Source organism: Syngnathus leptorhynchus, chromosome 5, assembly GCF_054491065.1.
Source record: "Syngnathus leptorhynchus isolate UIUO chromosome 5, UIUO_Slep, whole genome shotgun sequence".
NCBI classification, from domain to species: domain Eukaryota; kingdom Metazoa; phylum Chordata; class Actinopteri; order Syngnathiformes; family Syngnathidae; genus Syngnathus; species Syngnathus leptorhynchus.
Window position 1 is genome coordinate 3,843,088 of NC_141199.1, and position 20,782 is coordinate 3,863,869.

At 47.3% G+C, this 20,782-nt stretch overlaps 1 protein-coding gene across 2 annotated transcripts in view; it reads left to right on the forward strand.

The window, feature by feature from the left end:
* The first annotated feature begins 258 nt into the window (after nucleotides 1-258).
* Nucleotides 259-20,782, forward strand: part of hpgd (15-hydroxyprostaglandin dehydrogenase) — a 75,692-nt gene continuing 55,168 nt past the window's right edge. Inside the window, exons 1-6 of one of the 2 annotated variants that reach the window (XM_085911118.1) lie at nucleotides 259-673; nucleotides 1,047-1,170; nucleotides 10,756-10,862; nucleotides 16,597-16,693; nucleotides 20,316-20,392; nucleotides 20,507-20,670. In XM_085911118.1, the coding sequence (XP_085767244.1) occupies nucleotides 581-673; nucleotides 1,047-1,170; nucleotides 10,756-10,862; nucleotides 16,597-16,693; nucleotides 20,316-20,392; nucleotides 20,507-20,670 (662 nt within the window). In that variant the 5' untranslated portion in view covers nucleotides 259-580. The remainder of the gene's footprint in view (nucleotides 674-1,046; nucleotides 1,171-10,755; nucleotides 10,863-16,596; nucleotides 16,694-20,315; nucleotides 20,393-20,506; nucleotides 20,671-20,782) is intronic. The other variant, XM_085911117.1, reaches the window with a different exon arrangement.

The following is a 20,782-nucleotide window of genomic DNA, read 5'->3' on the forward strand; positions in this document are numbered from 1 at the left end:
GTGAGTTCAACGCTGTCAATGACGAATCCTCTGTCTGAAGCATCCCTGGAGGAACCACACTCAAATATGGGTTATCTTATTTACTTTATTGGACAATCTGGAAGAAGTCTTTCAAGGTGGGAAATGCAGATAGTTAATGCTGGATCCAAATGGTTGTACTCAGTTGTAGGATATCCCGTAGATTATGAATGTGAAAATGGGGGGCGTGAAAGAGTGCTGAGAAAGGGGTGGGGAAGGAAATAGGTGGAGTTAGGAGGGCAGGTACAACTGTTGAATAAATCTGTAATTATTATCCAACAGTTTACTTAAACTATATGACGCGCTCACTCACACACACACATACAGCATTTGTTTGGACTGATAAGCAGAAGGAGAGAAGGAGCCAGTGAAAAGGGGGAGGGAAAGCAATACCCAACCAAAAGAGTAGAAATAGACGGAATACTGAGCGAGCCTCCAAGTGTGTTCAAAGAGAGAGAAGGCGTCAGATACGTATGTGATTCCTCAGGTAGGTGGACAGCAAAAAAGAAATAATTCAAAGTGAGCGATAGGTTGACACAGAGAAGCCAAAGTGTATAAGATCATGTCTCTGAATGGGAGGGTGGCTCTGGTGACCGGGGGAGCTCAGGGCATCGGGAGAGCTGTAGTCCAGTCCCTCCTACAGAGCACAGCTAAGGTCAGTACTGATCTATCTAACCGCTTCTTTTCACCACTTTGACTGTTTCTCACACTGTCGGAACATTGCCATGAAACCGATTGTGTTTCCCTGAATAGACAGCTCTTGCACAACTGTCTTGACTCTTATCTTTTGCTGCACAACCTGTTTTGACCTAACTGTTTTGGTTTCACCTGGTGGCACAGATTCTGTGTGCTAATTTGTATCACTGTCATAGAATGATCATTACATGACAGAGACTGTTTTGATGAAACGGTTTGGGGGATTGTTGGCTGAAATACTGACAATATTACCTGAGAATGTTTGGCAGACTATTTGACAAAAACATCAGCACAGTCCTTTTGATGTTTTCCTTCACTTTTGTGTCCTTTAGGTGGCTGTGGTTGACCTGAACAAGACCTGTGGTGACGAGTGCAAGAAACAACTGGACGCGGAATTTGGAGCTGACAGCAGCACTTTTATTCAGTGTGATGTTTCCAATGGAGATTCACTGAGAGGTAACAGCTTGTGGGAGTGACATAGTGTAATAGGGAACATTTCATATAGTTATCCCATCATAGAAAAGTCAAATCTTTGCTCCTATGGTTTTAGCCCAACACAATAGCAAAATTCATAAAAAGTCTCGGATTGGTAAATGATTTCCAACATTCCAAGAGGCTTTACAAACATTTTCCAGGAGCGCTTCCTTACTTCTGTGCTTGCATATGCTGACGGTTACATTGAGAGTGTGAGAACAGCTGCCGCAGACAAGCTGTGACAATCCGGTCACTTGAGGTTCTCGCTGACAAGCAGCAATCAGAGTTCAGTTCAAATGAAGCTTGTCTGGTCTTGTACGTAGTCATATGACTGCTTGTTTCGCTGCATTTCTGCAGTTGGTTCGACAGTGCGTTATGTTGAACATTGTGCACTGTATATGGGGAAATGCGCCTTTGAGGGAGCAAAAGGAAAATGCATTCCATGTGTGACACTGCAAAACCCTGCAGGTTACCAACTGTGGAATGCTGCTTGACGTTGCTTCTAAATGTGTGACTGCTGTCAATTAGCATGTGTCTACCTAGTATGTGTTGAAAAGATAACTTTTCTGAAGTCAGGTGTGTTTGTTTCTGATTGTGTGTTGGCCAAGTGTGGAATGCAGCCGCTATTGACACATGCAGGTTTTACCACCTCGCGTGTCGTCAGTTGTTGATGAAACCTGATCTGTCTGTTAACATGGGGAGTTAAACAAACTGGTAAATCGCTGTGGGAGGGATTTGTGCACGGAAAAGCCATTGACGGATCCTTAAGTGACTGAAAATGTACTGAATCCTTAAATAAAAAGGGAGACAGTACAACGACACCGTTCTAAACTAACTGGAGATGACGCGTTGTTTAGACAGCTGAAGAGAAACTTTGAAGACATAAGTAGAGAAAGCATAAAAGATCATTTCTAGTTCAAAAGGAGCTATCATGGACCAAGTTTACATATGTTCTTCGGTAGAAAAGAAGGAATGGGTTACAAAGCTATCAACAGTCACCAGAAATCACCAGAAAGTGATTCTAAGTGAATAGAAGCCATGCTGTCAGGGGCTACAATTCATACTTTTTTACTTTCTTAATTTCGCAATTAATTTTGCATTCCGCTGAAGCGAGCTGTGAACCATCCAGCCCTGTTTTGCAGTCAAGTAATCATACAGCAAATGTATCCTCTCTATACTATCACGATTAAGAGAAAAACTAAAGCTGGTGATCAGCAACATACCAGTAGTAGCTTTTTCCTTTGAAAATTCGCTGGTGCTGTCTCAAAAAGGAAGCACGCAGGCCTCAAACAGGTTGTGCCATAAGATTAAACCTTGAGGAAAGGGGTACAGACTAATTTATGGGGGCCAACAACCCCAAATAAAAGTTATTTTTGATCAATCTTAACCAATTAGGGTGTGTGATGTTTTGCTGACATCAAACAAATTAATCTGTAGGTTCCCAAGAACACGGGTTTAATATATCCAGCACACAACTTCACATACACTGAAGGATATTAACTATCACCCTTTTCGTCGTCTCAAAAAAAACTTCACATTTCTTATACTCGCAGGAATTAACTGTGTGTGTACTTCAGGTACCATAGAAATTTCCATACATCACATAACATGACTTTTAAAGTCATAACATGCTTTCAGTACAGACTGTATAACAAAAATCCCTCGACTTACTCCATGCATCAAAATCAATCCTATTACTTATGTCGAGTTTACATCCAGAACAAATAAATGTAACTATTTTCTTTTCATATTCTGGAAAATTGTTTCAAAACATATTTTCAATCACACATCGTACAACCAGTTCTGAACTTTTTTTTTTCTTTTCTTTTTTTTTCAACACCAACAATTTTCTCATAAATCCAGTCTGTTGGCTGGTTTACTCACTCTTCCTGAAGGAGTGATGGTGACTGTCTCTCGAGTGGGTGAAACAGATGATCCAGTGGCAGGTGTCTCTACCTGGCTGGGATTCATAATCACATTTGTCCCAAAGTCACCAGTCCCTTCAGCTGTGAATTGTTGTGGAAGCTTGTCATTACCCGAAGATAATGTAGGTGCTTTCTGTAGAAGACGTCTGTTCTGTCTATACTGTCCTCCATCAGTGGACTCCACCAAGTACGACCTTGGAATAGAACTGGCTTGTACTAGTGTACCTGGGGTCGTCCATTGTCTCTCATTATCCAGTTTCATGAGGACCTTGTCCCCTGGACTCAGCTGCGGAAGATTCCTCACTCCATTCCTGCGGTTGTAGTAATAAGCTTGCATTTGCCTAGCAGCTGCATCCCTTCGTCGAACTTTGTCTTTGTCCGGCCATCCTGGATCTAGGTTCTTGGACAAGGTTGGGAGAGTTGTTCTGATCTTTCGACCCATCAACAGCTCGGCAGGACTCACTCCCGCGGATGATGATGGTGTAGCTCTGTATGTCATCAAGGCCAGGAGAGGATCTTCCTGTGACGTCCATTATCGCTGACTAACACTTCTGGAAAAACAAAACGTGCAATTATGGCTTTCAACTTACCAATGACTTGGTTGCTTGTGATCAATGGCACATGTAAAATCTCAATGTACCTTGAATAGTCGTCAGTCACTACCAATATGACTGCTCACACAGATCTATGCCTACCTTTTGCCATGGCCTGGATGGTAACTCACTAGGCATTAAAGGCTATTTTCTCTGGGTGGCTCTGTTTTTTCTGCAAATGTTATATTGAATTACTTTTGTCTTGATGTCCTGTGAGATTCTCGGCCACCATACTGACTGATTAGCTCTTTCTCTACATTGTATCAACCCTTGGTGCCCATCGTGAATCTTGTCTAAGATTTCATTCCTCATTGATTTGGGAATAACAACACGATTTTCTCTGGTGATCAGTCCTTCTACCAGTGACAGTTCTCCTCTCACTTGGTAAAATTCTTTCAGTGACTCCGGTACCTGCTTCTCATACTCAGGCCACCACCTTTTTATAAACTCTCTCACCAGCTGAAGGTGGGAATCCTCAGCAGTGTTTTCCTTTATCTCTTCCATTCTTTGTGGGGTAGCTGGTAGGGTTAATGATGATGATAGAACTTTATTCATCCCACAGCAGGGAAATTTACTTGTCACAGCAGCATACAAGAGTGCCAGAATACAAGTGCCAAATTTAAAAAAGGATAAATAACGGAGAAGGACATAGACAAGTGCCACTAGTAGCGGTAGAGACGAAACACAATTTTATCAGGCGCCACGCATGTTGTAGAGTCTGACAGCAGTGGGAATGAAGGACCTGCGGAATCTTTCCTTCTACTGCTGCTAAAGGAGCTGCTCAAGGACCGCACAATGTCATGGAGGGTGTGAGAGGTGTTGTCCATGATGGATTTCAGCTTAATTAACGTCCTCCTCTCACCCACAACCTCAATGCAGTCCAGGGCACAGCCCAGAACAGAGCTCGCTCTCCTGACCATCTTATTTAGTCTCCTCCTGTCCCGGTCTGTACTGCCCCCACCCCAGCAGACCACAGCGTAGAGGATGGCTGAGGCCACCACAGTCATAGAAGGTCCTGAAGAGAGCCCTGCACACACCGAAGGATCTCAGTCTCCTCAGCAGGTGGAGGCGACTCTGGCCCTTCTTGTACAGGGTCTGGGTGTGATCAGTCCAGTTTGTTGTTAAGGCGAACACCCAGGAATTTGTAGTTCTCCACTACCTCAATGTCCAATCCCTGGATGTTCACCGGAGTTAAGTGGGGTGCTGAAGCTTACAATCATCTCTTTTGTCTTGCTGGTGTTCAGCTGAAGCTGGTTAAGCTCACACCAGCTGACAAAGTCCTTGATGACCGTCCTGTATTCCAGATCGTTCCTCTCCGAAACATATCCAACAATGGCCGTGTCGTCAGAGAACTTCTGGATATGGCAGTGTGCGGTGTCGTGGGTAAATTCCGAAGTGTACATAGTGAAAATGAAAGGAGAGAGCACCGTACCCTGGGGGACACCTGTGCTGCAGCGCACCACGTCAGACTCATAGTGATGTAACCTCACATACTGCTGCCTGTTGGTGAGGAAGTCTGTTGTCCATGCAGCCAGGCACTGGTCCACACCCGCCTTCTACATCCTCACCCTGAGCAGTGACGGCTGGATGGTGGCAGTTCAACATGGGTCAGTTGGTCCTAAGGGATGGGCGAGCGCCGTTCAGAAGCATGGGGCGATGGTCTCCGTCGCCCCAGATCGATCGAAAGGGAGTCGGGTTTAGATCCCCGAACCTGGAAAGGCGGAGACAGGCACTAAGAAAAGTGAACCCTCCCTGGGGCTCCCGCCAGCTTCTCCGGCATCGTTTCACAGTTCATTTAAAGTTGGACATTTTAGTGAGACTTCCGTGGCCCCTCAGCGTCCCAGGTAAGAACTCTTACGACACTCTAGCGAGGATGAACACAATCATGAGTCATCTTTTAGTGACTGTGCCTCGTCCCCTTCCTCCAGCTTGCGATTCAGTGACTCTGTGACACTGAGCTCCAAGGAGGATGTGGAAGCTGGAGCGTCGGGCCCACACCCGGCTGTCGTAGGCAAAAGGGAACGCAAATTAGGCCGCGACGAGTACGAAGGCCGCCGCAGTAAGAACGGAAGCCTCGGGCGCAGGCCGGGGTGGAGCCGCCGCGGGTGCAGATCTTGGTGGTAGTAGCAAATATTCAAACGAGAACTTTGAAGGCCGAAGTGGAGAAGGGTTCCATGTGAACAGCAGTTGAACATGAGTCAGTCGGTCCTAAGGGATGGGCGAGCGCCGTTCAGAAGCGCGGGGCAATGGCGTTGTTATCCCAAATGGGAGTCTTCGAAAGGCGTACCTCCCAAATGGCGTAATGAAGGTGGTCAGTTTGCGGCTTTCCTCATGCAACGGGATCTGATAAAACCCACTTGCTGCATCTAATGACGAGAACACCTTCAAGCCTGAGAGACTGTTGGCAGCACGTACTTGTCACGTTTTATGGCTCGATTCAATCTTCTCAAATCTGCACAACATCAAACCTCCTTTTTGTTTGGCTTTAGGACTGGAACCATGGCTGCACACCACTCTGTAGGCTCTGTTACCTTCTCTAAGATGCCTTCTGTTTCAAGTCGGTGCAGCTCATTTTTCACTAGCGGTACAGGTGGCAGTGGTACTCGTCTTGCCCAATGGGCTGCATAAGGCTGGGCATCCTCATTTAGTTTGATTTTCACAGGTTCCGTCTTTAATAGGCCACTTGTTCCAAAAAGATTCACTTGGTCTACTCTTTGAACGAGACCCATTTCCACAGCTTCTCGCCGGCTGAGCAGACTACAGCAGTTACCTTTCATTCCATACACATACCCTTGTATACTGTTTTAGCTGTGAGCCACCCGCCTGGACCGACAAATGGTCTCTCTGCTCTATTTAATTTCAGGGATGTGCGGAGCTTCACGAAAGTAACTTCATTTATAACAGTCACATCAGCCCCTGTATCAATTTTAAATGAAAGTGGCATCTTCTCTATTTCAAGTCTAACAGTCCAATTGTCTGAGTTGGCCTCCTTGCTGACCTCACCCAAAAACTGGAACTGTCCCGTGTTCTCAGTGACTTCATTCACTCCTTTAGTATTACACACTCATGCCCAATGTCCCCTTTTGTTGCACTTTCTACATTTACTTTTGTAAGCAGGACATTTTCCTTTTTCCTGATGCTGAGTGCCACGCCTGCCACAGCTGTTGTCCCTTTTCTGGGCCGTGGCGCCACCTTGTGGTCTTTTCTGTGCCTTTTGCTACGTCCCCCTCTGACTACCGTCGTTTATCCCAGATGTGTTAAGCTCTCTTGTCGCCAAACTCACAGTTCTCCGCCAAATAGAATAAAACTCTTCTGCCTTTTCCCCGGCCAGCTGACTTCGCTGATAAAAGCAAGCTCGTTCGTGTATCAAATTCCGTCTTGGAATGAAGTAATCATCAAACTTCCTTAGCACGACGTCATAGTCTTTCTTATGTCCTTCTTCCTCAAACCCGAAGCAGCTGAATATTTTCTCCGCCTCACGTCCCATGGTGTAAATGAGCAAAATGACCTGGACCTCGCCGTCCTCCTTGTTCAGCTTCGTCGCCGTCCGAAAGCGCGAAAATCTCTGTTCCCACTCCGGCCACTTTCCTGGGCTTGTGAACTTGAACTGGTCCGGTGGACTAAACCTCGACATCTTAACCGCGTTCTTCCAGTAGAGTCACTTCTGACACCATGTGATGTTTTGTTGACATCAAATAAATAAATCTGTAGGTTTCCAAGAACATGGTTTTAAGATATCCAGCACGCAACTTTACATACACCGACGAGCATTAACTATCACCTTTTTTGTCGTCCCAAAAAAAAAGTCAAATTTCTTATACTCTCGAGAGTTAACTGTGTGTGTACTTCAGGTACCGTACAAAATGCCCATACATTACAGGGTGAGTCCCCGAGATGCCCTTCTCTTCTTTTTCATCTTAACAACTCTCTCATCCACTCTAATGGATAGTTCATAAATAGTTTCTGACTGCATCTCATTTGAGGAAGTAAGAATTTTCTTGCTGTTGAGGGGTGTAACATATGTCACAAGGAATTTATCTTAATTTGAAGGATGCTCCACATGGCCTGAAGGCATAATGTTGGCTATACCATGAGTTTTCTTCCTTTGTACTCATGGCAACCGAGGTTGGAAATAATTTTTGCAATTATTTTGCAATAATTGGCCAGTAATTTTCAGTGGGAGTAGTGTTCCCCGTGGCAGTTGCTTTCTAGTAAAAGTTAGATTCCATGAGACGAGATTAGTTTATTTTTCACCCTTTATCATATGGCAGGCATTAAAACACGACCCCAAATTAAGTGTAATGCAGCAAAATAATGTAATAATGAAATAAGAAATCTTTCAGGAAATGATTTGCAAAACCAAAACACTGAAACATTGTGGATATAAAATACCGGAAATTTCGGACTATAAGCCGCTACTTTTTTCTCACATTTTGAACCCTGCGGTTTATAGTCAGCTGCGACTTATATAGTTTTTTTCCCGTGATTTTTCTCATGACTATCCATCCAGCCATCCATCCATTTTCATCCGCTTATCCAGGGTCGGGTCGCAGGGGCAGCAGCTTTAGAAGGGACTTCCAGACTTTCCTCTCCCCAGCCACTTCATCCAGCTCATCCCAGGGGATCCCAAGGCGTTCCCAGGCCAGCTGAGAGACATAGTCCCTCCAGCGCGTCCTGGGTCGTCCACAGGGTCTCCTACCGGTGGGACATGCCCGGAACATCTCCCCAGGGAGGCGTCCAGGAGGCATCCTGATGAGATTTTCTCATGACTAATACATTCATAAAAAGGCTGTGGACCGCTGTTGTGCTGTTATGTTAATAAAAGGTATGCGTCCCTAAATAATCATCTCTTTCCTGACAATCATCTGTGTATATTCTCTTACAAATGGGAATTAAACATTAAAAACCTTACGCGATTACGCGGCGACTTTACATGCATACTCCAATCGGACACTGAGGAGGAAGTTTTTGCTGGTTTCAGTGGAGAGGAGGAAGACAAAGACGGCTCTCAGTGACTTTGTTGACTGGTATGTTGTTCTTTACCCAGCTACTTAGTGCTGTTACTTCCGTGTTTACAACAAAATGTTAATGTTCTTAAAACTTTAGCTCAGCTAGTGCTGTTACTTCCGTGTTTACAACGAAATGTTAATGCTATTAAAACTATAGTCCAGCTAGTGCTGTTACTTCGGTGTTTACAATGAAATGCTAATCTGATTAAAACTTTAAAAAGGCTTTCTGTGTACTGTCTTTCTTTGTAAATAACTCGTGTGCACGTGAGGCTTATAGACCAGTGCGACTTATATAAGTATAAAACCCCAAAAAATTATAGCTTATACTCCGGTGCGGCTTATAGCTTGAAATTTACAGTAATCAGTATCAATATTCTCTCTGTCCCTTATGGGCAGATTTATTTAAAACATTTAAACGAGTAGTTCTTAATCTAATTGTAGGTATTGAACCCTACGAGTTTCATATGCGCATTCACCGAACCCCTCTTCAGTTAACAAATTGTTTTTTTCAAATTCAAGACTTCAATGTTTATTTATTACCGGTGCACAAAATGAGCCATGCATGAACATCACCTTTTTCAAAGAACATAACCAACACAATGCATGAACTCAAAACAAATTACATACCTGCAAATCAGTGTGACTTGTGCTGCTGCCTTTGCGAGACCAGTTCAGATATGATACCTCCACAGTGGACGCTCTGCCGAACCCCTGAGACTGACTCACCGAACCTCTAGGGTTCTACCGAACCCAGGTTAAGAACCACTGATTTACCGTATTGGCCCGAATATAAGACGACCCCGATTATAAGACGACCCCCTCTTTTTCAAGACTCAAGTTTGAAAGAAGAGTTTTTGAAGACCAAATTTAATTTTTATACAGAAAATAATTACATCTGAAACAAATGATTATAACAATATATTTGAGAGAAAAGGCATTTTATTTTACCTCATTCAAATCATGCAAAAACTGTCTATCACGTCTTAATATCTGAACATTTAAATATGTAAAGTGCAATCACATTTGTAAATGAATGGCTTCTGGTTTTTGAAGTGTAAATCAACCAATCTACTGTAATAAAACAACAAAATTGCAATAACTGCATTAACCATCAAAGTGAAGTCTAACTGTAGTCTTGAAACAAATCTGAATAAGGAAAAACATTGCAATAAAATAATGCAAACTGCTAACGCTATTGTTGGGGAGCCTGAGGACTGTATAGATTCTATACAGTCCTCATAACCACTTTGTGTCAAAGACTCACACGATCACAGTCTATATCAGCAACCTTTAACTTACCGCTACGCACAAGTCAAAATGGGTATAATGTCTAGAACCCCAATATAAGACGACCCCCACTTTTTCAGTCTTATTTCAATGCAAAAAACATCGTCTTATATTCGGGCCAAAACGGTAAACAATGTTTTTGAAGATTAACAATTCATATTAAAGCAAAGATAAAAAAAAACAACTATCCACTTGACCTGTGTATTGCAAACATAATGTATAAAGTATTACAATGAGAAGTCGTGATTTAGCCACACACGAGGTTCATTCATCATGCGCGGCAATCGTGATGTGATGTCATCTTTAGTAGAGGTCTCCAGGAAAAGAGATCAAAAAGCCTCAGCTAATTTTCCCTACATATTTTGACCTCCTCGTGCATTGCTCCTCTATCGGATGAGCCTCTTTGTAGGCTAAACACTGCCAGTCATCTTTTGTCAGTCATCTTGTCATTCGGCATCTTGCTTTATGTGTACGTGTGTCTCATCACAAACGCTTTCCATTCACGTTTGTTTTTGGAAAATGACTGAGTACATAATATGATGGGATTTAACAAAAGAAATATACAACTATATTGTTAAAGTCAATTTCTGTTGAAAAATAATCATAAAAGTACTAATTTTCTGCTCCTCTGGACGTAGTTTGAGAAACCCTGCATTAAACCATTTTTGTCATAGGAGCCCGTGTAAGGTTTTATCCCTTATTATACAAATGTCTTAAATCATTCACTCATGCCATTTGATTTCTGTCATTTAGATGCCTTCCAGAGCACCGTCGACCAGTTTGGTCGTCTAGACATTGTCATCAACAATGCTGGAATCAACAATGAAAAGAACTGGGAGAAGACCATTCAAGTGAACTTGGTGAGGTGATAATATGTGTGTTTATTTTGCTAATTAATACTGCTAACTTTAATGTACTTCTTAGAATCCCCACAAAGTGCATTTGTGATCTTCCAAATATTGATTAACTCAACAAATCTGAATCGTTATCATCCATCCATCTACTTCCGCTTATCCGGGGTCGGGTCGCGGGGGCAGCAGCTTTAGGAGGGACTCCCAGACTTCCCTCTCCCCAGCCACTTCATCCAGCTCATCCCGGGGGATCCCAAGGCGTTCCCAGGCCAGCCGAGAGACCTAATCACTCCAGCGCATCCTGGGTCATCTCCGGGGTCTCCTACCGGTGGGACATGCCCGGAACACCTCCCCAGGGAGGCGCCCAGGAGGCATCCTGATGAGATGCCCGAGCCACCTCATCTGGCTCCTTTCAACGTGGAGGAGCAGCGACTCTACTCCGAGTCTCTCCCGGATGACCGAGCTTCTCACCCTATCCCTAAGGGAGAGCCCGGACACCCTGCGGAGGAAACTCATTTCGGCCGCTTGTATCCTGGATCTCGTTCTTTTGGTCACGACCCATAGCTCGTGACCATAGGTGAGTATAGGAGCGTAGATCGACCGGTAAATCGAGAGTTTTGCCATTTGAATCAGCTCTCTCTTCACCATGACGGATCGGTACAGAGTCCGCATTACTGCCGACGCTGCACCGATTCGCCTGTCGATCTCGTGCTCCAACCTGCCCTCACTCGTGAACAAGACCCCAAGATACTTGAACTCCATCACTTGGGGCAGGATCTCATCCCCGATCCGGAGAGGGCATTCCACCCATTTCCGACCGAGGACCATGGACTCAGATTTAGAGGTGCTGACCCTCATTCCAACCGCTTCACACTCGGCTGCGAACCGCTCCAGTAGGAGATCACAGCCTGAAGAAGCCAACAGCACTACGTCATCTGCAAAAAGCAGTAACGCGATGCTGAGGTCCACAAACCGGAGCCCCTCAACGCCTCGGATGCGCCTAGAAATTCTGTCCATAAAAATTATGAACAGAATCGGTGACAAAGGGCAGCCTTGGCGGAGTCCAACCCTCACTGGGAACGAATCCGACTTACTGCCGGAAATGCGGACCAAACTCTGGCATCGGTGATACAGGGACTGAACCGCCCTTATAAGTTGGCTCGGCACCCCGTACTCCCGAAGCACTCTCCACAGAACCTCCCGAGGGACACAGTCGAACGCCTTCTCCAAGTCCACAAAACACATGTGGACTGGTTGGGCGAACTCCCATGCACCCCCGAGGATCCTGCCGAGGGTGTAGAGGTGGTCCACTGTTCCACGGCCAGGACGAAAGCCACACTGCTCCTCCTGAATCCGAGGCTCGACTTCCCGATGGATCCTCCTCTCCAGCATCCCTGAATAGACCTTACCAGGGAGGCTGAGGAGTGTGATTCCCCTGTAATTGGAACACATCCTCCGGTCCCCCTTCTTAAAGAGGGGAACCACCACCCCAGTCTGCCAATCCAGAGGCACCGTCCCTGATGTCCACGCAATGCTGTAGAGGCGTGTTAGCCATGACAACCCCACAACATCCAGAGCCTTTAAGAACTCCGGGCAGATCTCATCCACCCCCGGGGCCCTGCCACCGAGGAGTTTTTTAACTACCTTAGTGACTTTGACCCCAGAGATTGGAGAGTCCGCCTCAGAGTCTCCAGGTCCTGCTTCCACAAAGGAAGGCGTGCCGGTGGAATTGAGGAGGTCTTCGAAGTATTCTCCCCACCGTCTCACGACGTCCTGAGTCGAGGTCAGCAGCACACCATCTCCACTGTAAACAGTGTTGACCGTGCACTGCTTCCCCCTCCTGAGATGCCGGATAGTGGACCAGAATTTCCTCTAAGCCATCCGGAAGTCATACTCCATGGCCTCGCCAAACTCCTCCCATGCCTGGGTTTTTGCCTCAGCAACCGCCGAAGCCGCGTTCCGCTTGGCCATCCGATACCTGTCAGCTGCCTCCGGAGTCCCGCTGGCCAAAATGACCTGATAGGACTCCTTCTTCAGCTTAAAGGCATCCCTTACTGCCGGTATCCACCACCGGGTTGGGGATTGCCGCCACGACAGGCACCAGCAACCTGACGGCCACAGCTCCGGTCGGCTGCCTCAAAAATGGAGGCGCGGAACATGGTCCACTCGGACTCAATGTCCCCCGCCTCCCCCAGGACGTGGGAAAAGCTCAGCCGGAGGTCGGAGTTGAAGCTCTTCCTGACAAGGGATTCTGCCAGATGTTCCCAGCAGACCCTCACAGAGCGTTTGGGCCTGCCAGGTCGGACCGGAATCTTCCCCCACCATCGGAGCCAACCCACCACCAGGTGGTGATCAGTTTACAGCTCCGCCCCTCTCTTCACCCGAGTGTCCAAAACAAGCGGCCGCAAATCCGATGACACGACTATAAAGTCGATCATCGAACTGCAGCCTAGGGTGTCCTGCCAAGTGCACACATGGACACCCTTATGCTCATTATAGAAAATCCGTGTCAAGCACAGAAGTCCAACAATAGAACACCGCTCGGGTTCAGATCAGGGGGGGCGTTCCTCCCAATCACGCCATTCAAAGTCAAAGTCAAAGTCCGCTTTATTGTCAATTTCTTCACATGCCAGGCACACAAAGAGATCGAAATTACGTTTCCCACCGTCCCACGGTGACAAGACACAGTACACAACACATACAAGCAAATAGCACAAAGAGTAAAACCAATAGATAAGAGCGCTGAATAAGTAATAAGCAAATAAACTAAATAAATAAACAATAAATAAATAGACAAATAAGAGCAGCAAAATGGAGCAAGCACGCTAATAGCAGACAGCTAGATCATAGCGCAAAAGAACAGGACGTCATGCAGCAGAGGGTGGAGGGGGGAGGGAATTCAGGATCCGGACAGCTTGGAGCACGAAGCTGTCCCTGAGTCTGGTGGTGCGGGAGCGCAGGCACCTGTATCTCTTCCCAGAGGGCAGAAGTACAAACAAAGAGTGAGCGGGGTGACTCTCATCACACACAATCGCAGCCGCTTTGCGGGTGAGACGGGAGGCGTAAACTTCCTTCAGGGAGGGGAGTGGAGCCCCGGTGATTTTACTCGCAGTGGTCACTATGCGCTGCAGGGCCTTCATGTTGTACTCAGAGCAGCCACCACCCCACACAGCGATGCAGCTGGAGAGGACGCTCTCAATGGTGCCACGGTAGAATGTGGTCATGACGGCGGGAGGAGCACTCGCCCGCCTGAGTTTCCGTCTCACTGTCATTGCCCACGTGAGCATTGAGGTAACCCAGTAGAACGATGGAGTCCCCAGAAGGAGCGCTCTCCAGCACTTCCTCCAGGGACTCCAAGAAGGGTGGGTACTCTGAGCTGCCGTTCGGTGCATAGACACAAACAACAGTCAGGACCCGTCCCCCCACCCGAAGGCGGAGGGAGGCTACCCTCTCGCTCACCAGGGTGAACCCCAATATGCAGGCCAGCCGGGCGGCAATAAGTATGCCAACACCTGCTCGACGCCTCTCACCATGGGCAACTCCAGAGTGGAAGAGAGTCCAGCCCCTCTCGAGAGGGCTTGTACCAGAGCCCAAACTATGTGTGGAGGCAAGTCCGACTATGTCTAGTCGGAACTTTTCTGCCTCACACACCAGCTCGGGCTTTCCAGCCAGAGAGGTGACATTCCATGTCCCTAGAGCCAGCCTCTGCAGCCGGGGATCGGACCGCCAAGGGTGCCGCCTTTGGCCGCCGCCCAGCTCACTTTGCACCCGACCCCTTTGGCCCCTCCTATAGGTGGTGACCCCATGGGAAGGGGGACCCACGTTTTCTTTTCGGGCTATGGCCAGCCGGGCCCCATGGGCGAAGGCCCGGCCGCCAGGCGCTCGCCTTCGAGCCCCACCTCCAGGCCTGGCTCCAGAGGGGGGCCCCGTTGACCCGTATACGGGCGAGGGAAAACTAAGTCCATTTTTGTTTGTCATCATAAGGGGCTTTGGTGAGCCGTGCTTTGTCTGGCCCCTCACCTAGGACCCTTTTGCCATGGGTGACCCTACCAGGGGCATGAAGCCCCAGACAGCATGGCTCCTAGGATCATAGGGGCACGCAAACCCCTCCACCACGATAAGGTGATGACTCACGGAGGGGTGAATCGTTATCAAGCTTTCCCAAAGCTGGATGATTAGCTGATCTATTAAATCAGGTGTCTAGGAGAAGGGACACACCTAAAACAGGCTGGATAGGGGCTCTTGAAAATCTGAATTGGGCATCCCTGACCGACAGTGGAGGCTGGCAGGCTAGCTGCCTTTGCTAACCACTCCCGCATGCAGTATGACATTTTACAGCAAAATAAACCAGTCCAAAAAAAATCAATGCCATCCATGTGCCATTTTACTATGTCAAAACAGGTCAAACCGATGCTGCGCAGGTTACGTCATTATTTTGATACTTCATCAGATTTAACTTCTTTTTACAGGGAATCAGTTCCCATTGATATTTGCATTATTAATTTAATGTTCATATACTGCCTAATCAAATGAAGGACAATCAAGTTTCAGTATTATGTTGCTTTAACTTTAGTTGAGCTTTGGTACACTTCAAATAGGCAGTCAGCTTCAGATCTTCAGACCGCCCAAATTCAATCTCTGACCAAGTCTGCTGGGTCCAAATGAGTAAAGTAAGTAAACCAACTAGATACCCAGTGAGTGAATTAGGAAAACCATTTTTTTTACAGTGTAGTGTTTTGAGTATGTGGTCATCATATTCACCAGAGGAGCGGCTTTTAAAATGTGATTTAAATGAATTCATGAATGATTGTGTACATTAAACTTGTTTCTCGATTATTATAGTGCTGTTTGGAGTTACCATTTCCTTTGTGTGGCTTGACTAATTTCCTGTTCCTGCCAATTCTTTGTCCAGAGGCATAATGCTGTCAACTCTTAGTTTGTCATTCACACAGCCTCGAGAGCAGGAGTGACACTTTTTTGGAAGCGGGAGATGATTTAGCACTGTACAGATTCTCCCGAGAAAACAAAATAAAAAAAGCAATGTTTAGACTCCCTGGGAGATTTCTAAAGTTTTTGTTGAAAGTGAAATGTTAGGATAACAAATCATCAGCTTTGCACTCATCATTTTTTTCTATAAATATGCCTATGTCCTCAAAACATAAATTTTTTTCTAAATAAGCATTTTGTATATGTTATTTCAACACCAAAGCACACTAATGCAAATCCAGAGGTTCTATTCTGGACAGACAACAAGGTATAGCAGCAGTCTTCAGTTTTAACACATCAATTTTCTGTCCACGCGCCTCATGTGATACATTGTGGAGCTTGGGAATGGATCCACATAGAAAAATACACAAGAAAGAAAAAAAGAGGAGTTGCTCTCGTGAACTATTGTATGACTGCACAGTAATTGTAATTCTATAATTTGGCTGAGAACCGAGAGCAGAAATGTTTATCTTTATTTACCATCTTTGACTGCTGAGCTAATTAAGAGGAGGAAATTCCTCATCAACAAACATAAGCAGGGATTGTTCACCAGGGGACTTATCTGATGTTCTATAGGATTTTCTTGGTATGTGCTGGGAAGGACGTAAAACCGCTACAAAGTTGCCACCATGATTGAACAAAATGTTCCAATTTTGATTAACGTAATTAAATTATTTTTTAAAATTTTAATTTCTGCTTGTGTGCCACGTCTGTTGTTAAGAATGTCACCATGATGAGTTTGTCCTTTTTGTTACAGACTTCTGTCATAAATGGGACCTACCTGGCTCTAGAACACATGAGTAAGGAGCATGGCAAGGAAGGAGGCACAATCATCAATGTTTCTTCTATGGCAGGTACTACACAGTGACACACTATATTGTGCACACTGTCACATGTGGACAAATAGCTTGCACTGCCACAATTTTTTTCACCTGCAAGAGGAAACGAAATGTTTCACAAATTAAATTCATACGCAGACATTGACTCACTCGATCAGGGGTTACCAATTCTGGTCCTCGGGGTCCGCCGGTGTCCTGCATGTTTTCTATGTCTCCCCTGGTGCAACACTTCTGATTCAAATGATTGGATAATCAGCAAGTTCTACAGAAGCTGGATAACCATCCCGATTTGAATGAGGTGTGTTGCAGAAGGGAGACATGTAAAAATAGGTAGGACACCAGACCCCAACGACACTCGATCAGGGGTTACCAATTCTGGTCCTCGGGGTCCGCCAGTGTCCTGCATGTTTTCTACGTCTCCCCTGGTGCAACACATCTGATTCAAATGATTGGATAATCAGCAAGTTCCACAGAAGCTGGATAAACATCCCGATGATTTGAATTAGGTGTGTTGCAGAAGGGAGACATGTAAAAATAAGTAGGACGCCACACCCCGAGGACAGGGATCAGGGACCATCCATCCATTCATCTTCTTCCGATTATCCGGGGTCGAGTCGCGGGGGCAGCAGCTTTAGGAGGGACTCCCAGACTTCCCTCTCCCCAGCCACTTCATCCAGCTCATCCCGGGGGATCCCAAGGCGTTCTCAGGCCAGCCGAGAGACATAGTCCCTCCAGCGCGTCCTGGGTCGTCCCCCGGGTCTCCTACCGGTGGGACATGCCCGGAACACCTCCCCAGGGAGGCGTCCAGGAGGCATCCTGATGAGATGCCCGAGCCACCTCATCTGGCTCCTCTCAACGTGGAGGAGGAGCGGCTCTACTCCGAGTTTCTCCCGGATGACCGAGCTAATTTCGGCCACTTGTATCCTGGATCTCGTTCTTTCGGTCACGACCCATAGCTCGTGACCATAGGTGAGGGTAGGAGCGTAGATCGCCCGGTAAATCGAGAGCTTTGCCATTTGGCTCAGCTCTCTCTTCACCACGACAGAGCGGTACAGAGTCCGCATTACTGCAGACGCTGCACCGATCCGCCTGTCGATCTCGCGCTCCATCATGCCCTCATTCGTGAACAAGACCCCAAGATACTTGAACTCCTCCACTTGGGGCAGGATCTCATCCCCGATCCGGAGAGGGCATTCCACCCTTTTCCGACCGAGGACCATGGACTCGAATTTGGAGGTGCTGACCCTCATCCCGACTGCTTCACACTCGGCTGCGAACCGCTCCAGTGAGAGCTGGACATCACGGCCTGAAGAAGCCAACAGCAGCACGTCATCTGCAAAAAGCAGTGACGCGATGCTGAGGTCCTCAAACCGGAGCCCTTCAACGCCTCGGCTGCGCCTAGAAATTCTGTCCATAAAAATTATGAACAGAATTGGTGACAAAGGGCAGCCTTGGCGGAGTCCAACCCTCACTGGGAACGAATCCGACTTACTGCCAGAAATGCGGACCAAACTCTGGCATCGGTGATACAGGGACCGAACCGCCCTTATCAGTTGGCTCGGCAACCCGTACTCCCGAAGCACCCTCCACAGAACCTCCCGAGGGACACAGTCGAACGCCTTCTCCAAGTCCACAAAACACATCTGGACTGGTTGGGCGAACTCCCTTGCTCCCTCGAGGATCCTGCCGAGGGTGTAGAGCTGGTCCACTGTTCCACGGCCAGGACAAAAGCCACACTGCTTCTCCTGAATCTGAGGCTCGACCTCCCGACGGATCCTCCTCTCCAGCACCCCTGAATAGACCTTACCTGTCAGCTGCCTCCGGAGTCCCGCAGGCCAAAACGGCCCTATAGGACTCCTTCTTCAGCTTGACGGCATCCCTTACCGCCGGTGTCCACCAGCGGGTTCGGGGATATCCGCCACGACAAGCACCAACAACCTTACGGCCACAGCTCCGGTCGGCTGCCTCAACAATGGAGGCGCGGAACACGGTCCACTAGGACTCAATGTCCCCCGCCTCCCCCGGGGCGTGGGAAAAGCTCTACCGAAGGTGGGAGTTGAAGCTCTTCCTGACAGGGGATTCTGGCAGACGTTCCCAGCAGACCCTCACAGAGCGTTTGGGTCTGCCAGATTGGACCAGCATCTTCCCCCACCATCGGAGCCAACCCACCACCAGGTGGTGATCAGTTGACAGCTCCGCCCCTCTCTTCACCTGAGTGTCCAAAACATGCGGCCGCAAATCCGATGACACGACTACAAAGTCTATCAACGAACTGCGGCCTAGGGTGTCCTGGTGCCAAGTGCACACATGGACACCCTTATGCTTGAACATGGTGTTCATTATAGAAAATCCGTGTCGAGCACAGAAGTCCAACAATAGAACACCGCTCGGGTTCAGATGGTGTGGGGGGGGGGGGGGCGTTCTTCCCAATCATGCCCTACCAGGTCTCACTGTCATTGCCCATGTGAGCATTGAAGTCACCCAGTAGAACGATGGCGTCCCAAGAAGGAGCGCTCTCCAGCACTTCCTCCAGGGACTCCAAGAAGGGTGGGTACTCTGAGCTGCCGTTCGGTGCATAGACACAAACAACAGTCAGGACCCGTCCCCCCACCCGAAGACGGAGGGAGGCTACCCTCTCGCTCACCGGGGTGAACCCCAATGTGCAGGCGCCCAGCCAGGGGGCAATAAGTATGCCAACACCTGCTCGACGCCTCTCACCGTGGGCAACTCCAGAGTGGAAGAGAGTCCAGCCCCTCTTGAGAGGGCTTGTACCAGAGCCCAAACTATATGTGGAGGCAAGTCCGACTATGTCTAGTCTGAACTTTTCTGCCTCACACACCAGCTCGGGCTTTCCAGCCAGAGAGGTGACATTCCATGTCCCTAGAGCCAGCCTCTGCAGCAGGGGATCGGACCGCCAAGATCCCCGCCATTGGCCGTCGCCCAGCTCACTTTGCACCCGACCCCTTTGGCCCCTCCTACAGGTGGTGAGCGCATGGGAAGGGGGACCCGCGTTTTCTTTTGGGGCTATGCCCGACCGGACCCCATGGGCGAAGGCCTGGCCACCAGGCGCTCGCCTTCGAGCCCCACCTCCAGACCTGGCTCCAGAGAGGAGCCCCAGTGACCCGCGTCCGGGCGAGGGAAAACTAGGTCCATATATCAGGGATCAGGGACCCCTGTACTGAATGAATAGAGAAATGTGCATCTTGCTAGATGATCAACATCTTGCTTCTTCTTGTTCATATAAAATGACAGACAAAGCCTCATTATAAACAATTGACCTTTTGGTAAGTACTTTTACCTCTAGAACTGTTCCACAAACATCCTGTCGAACCTTGTGCTTTGACCTGAGACCTACCTTAAGGCACAAGTGTATTAAACTATATAAATAGGGAAACTAACTATTGTAGGTAGTCAACACATATGGAGTAGTATGACTTTCTCCAAGGACCTGAATCGACAGTGGAGTGGTGGAACTGGTTTACTTTTCACATATGACTCCATTTGGTTAATTTTCCTCAGTTAACTCCATGATAAGGTGATGGCTGAAGGAGTAGCTGTTGATATTTTCTTTAGACGATTGCTATATGTTTAATTAACATTAATATGGCTATGTCTTTTATGCATCCTTTTGCTACAGCCTTCCTGCACTCTCCTCACCAGCCTGTCTACACAGCCACAAAACATGGAGTCATTGGTTTTACCAGGGTTATGGCCGTAAGTAGCACATACTCAAATGCACCATTAGTAGCTAGATAGGAGCTAATCATGTAAACCAAACATATACTTTGAGTGCTGTCTACGGTGGGACATCAATGTCATATTTTACAGGATGCATCTTCCCAGAGCGACTATGGCGTGCGTATCAATGTGCTGTGTCCTGCCTTTGTCGACACTGCTCTGCTTCACTCAGTAGAACAAGAGGAAAACATGGGGAAATTTGTCAAATTCAAGGATGATTTCAAGCACAGCATGAACAAGTTTGGAGTTTTACAGTGAGTCTGCCTTCCATAACACATGCAAACATATAAGTTAGGGGTGGGCAATTAATTTTTTACAAGGGGCCACATGAAAAACCTGAGTTATGTCAGAGGGCCACACCAACAA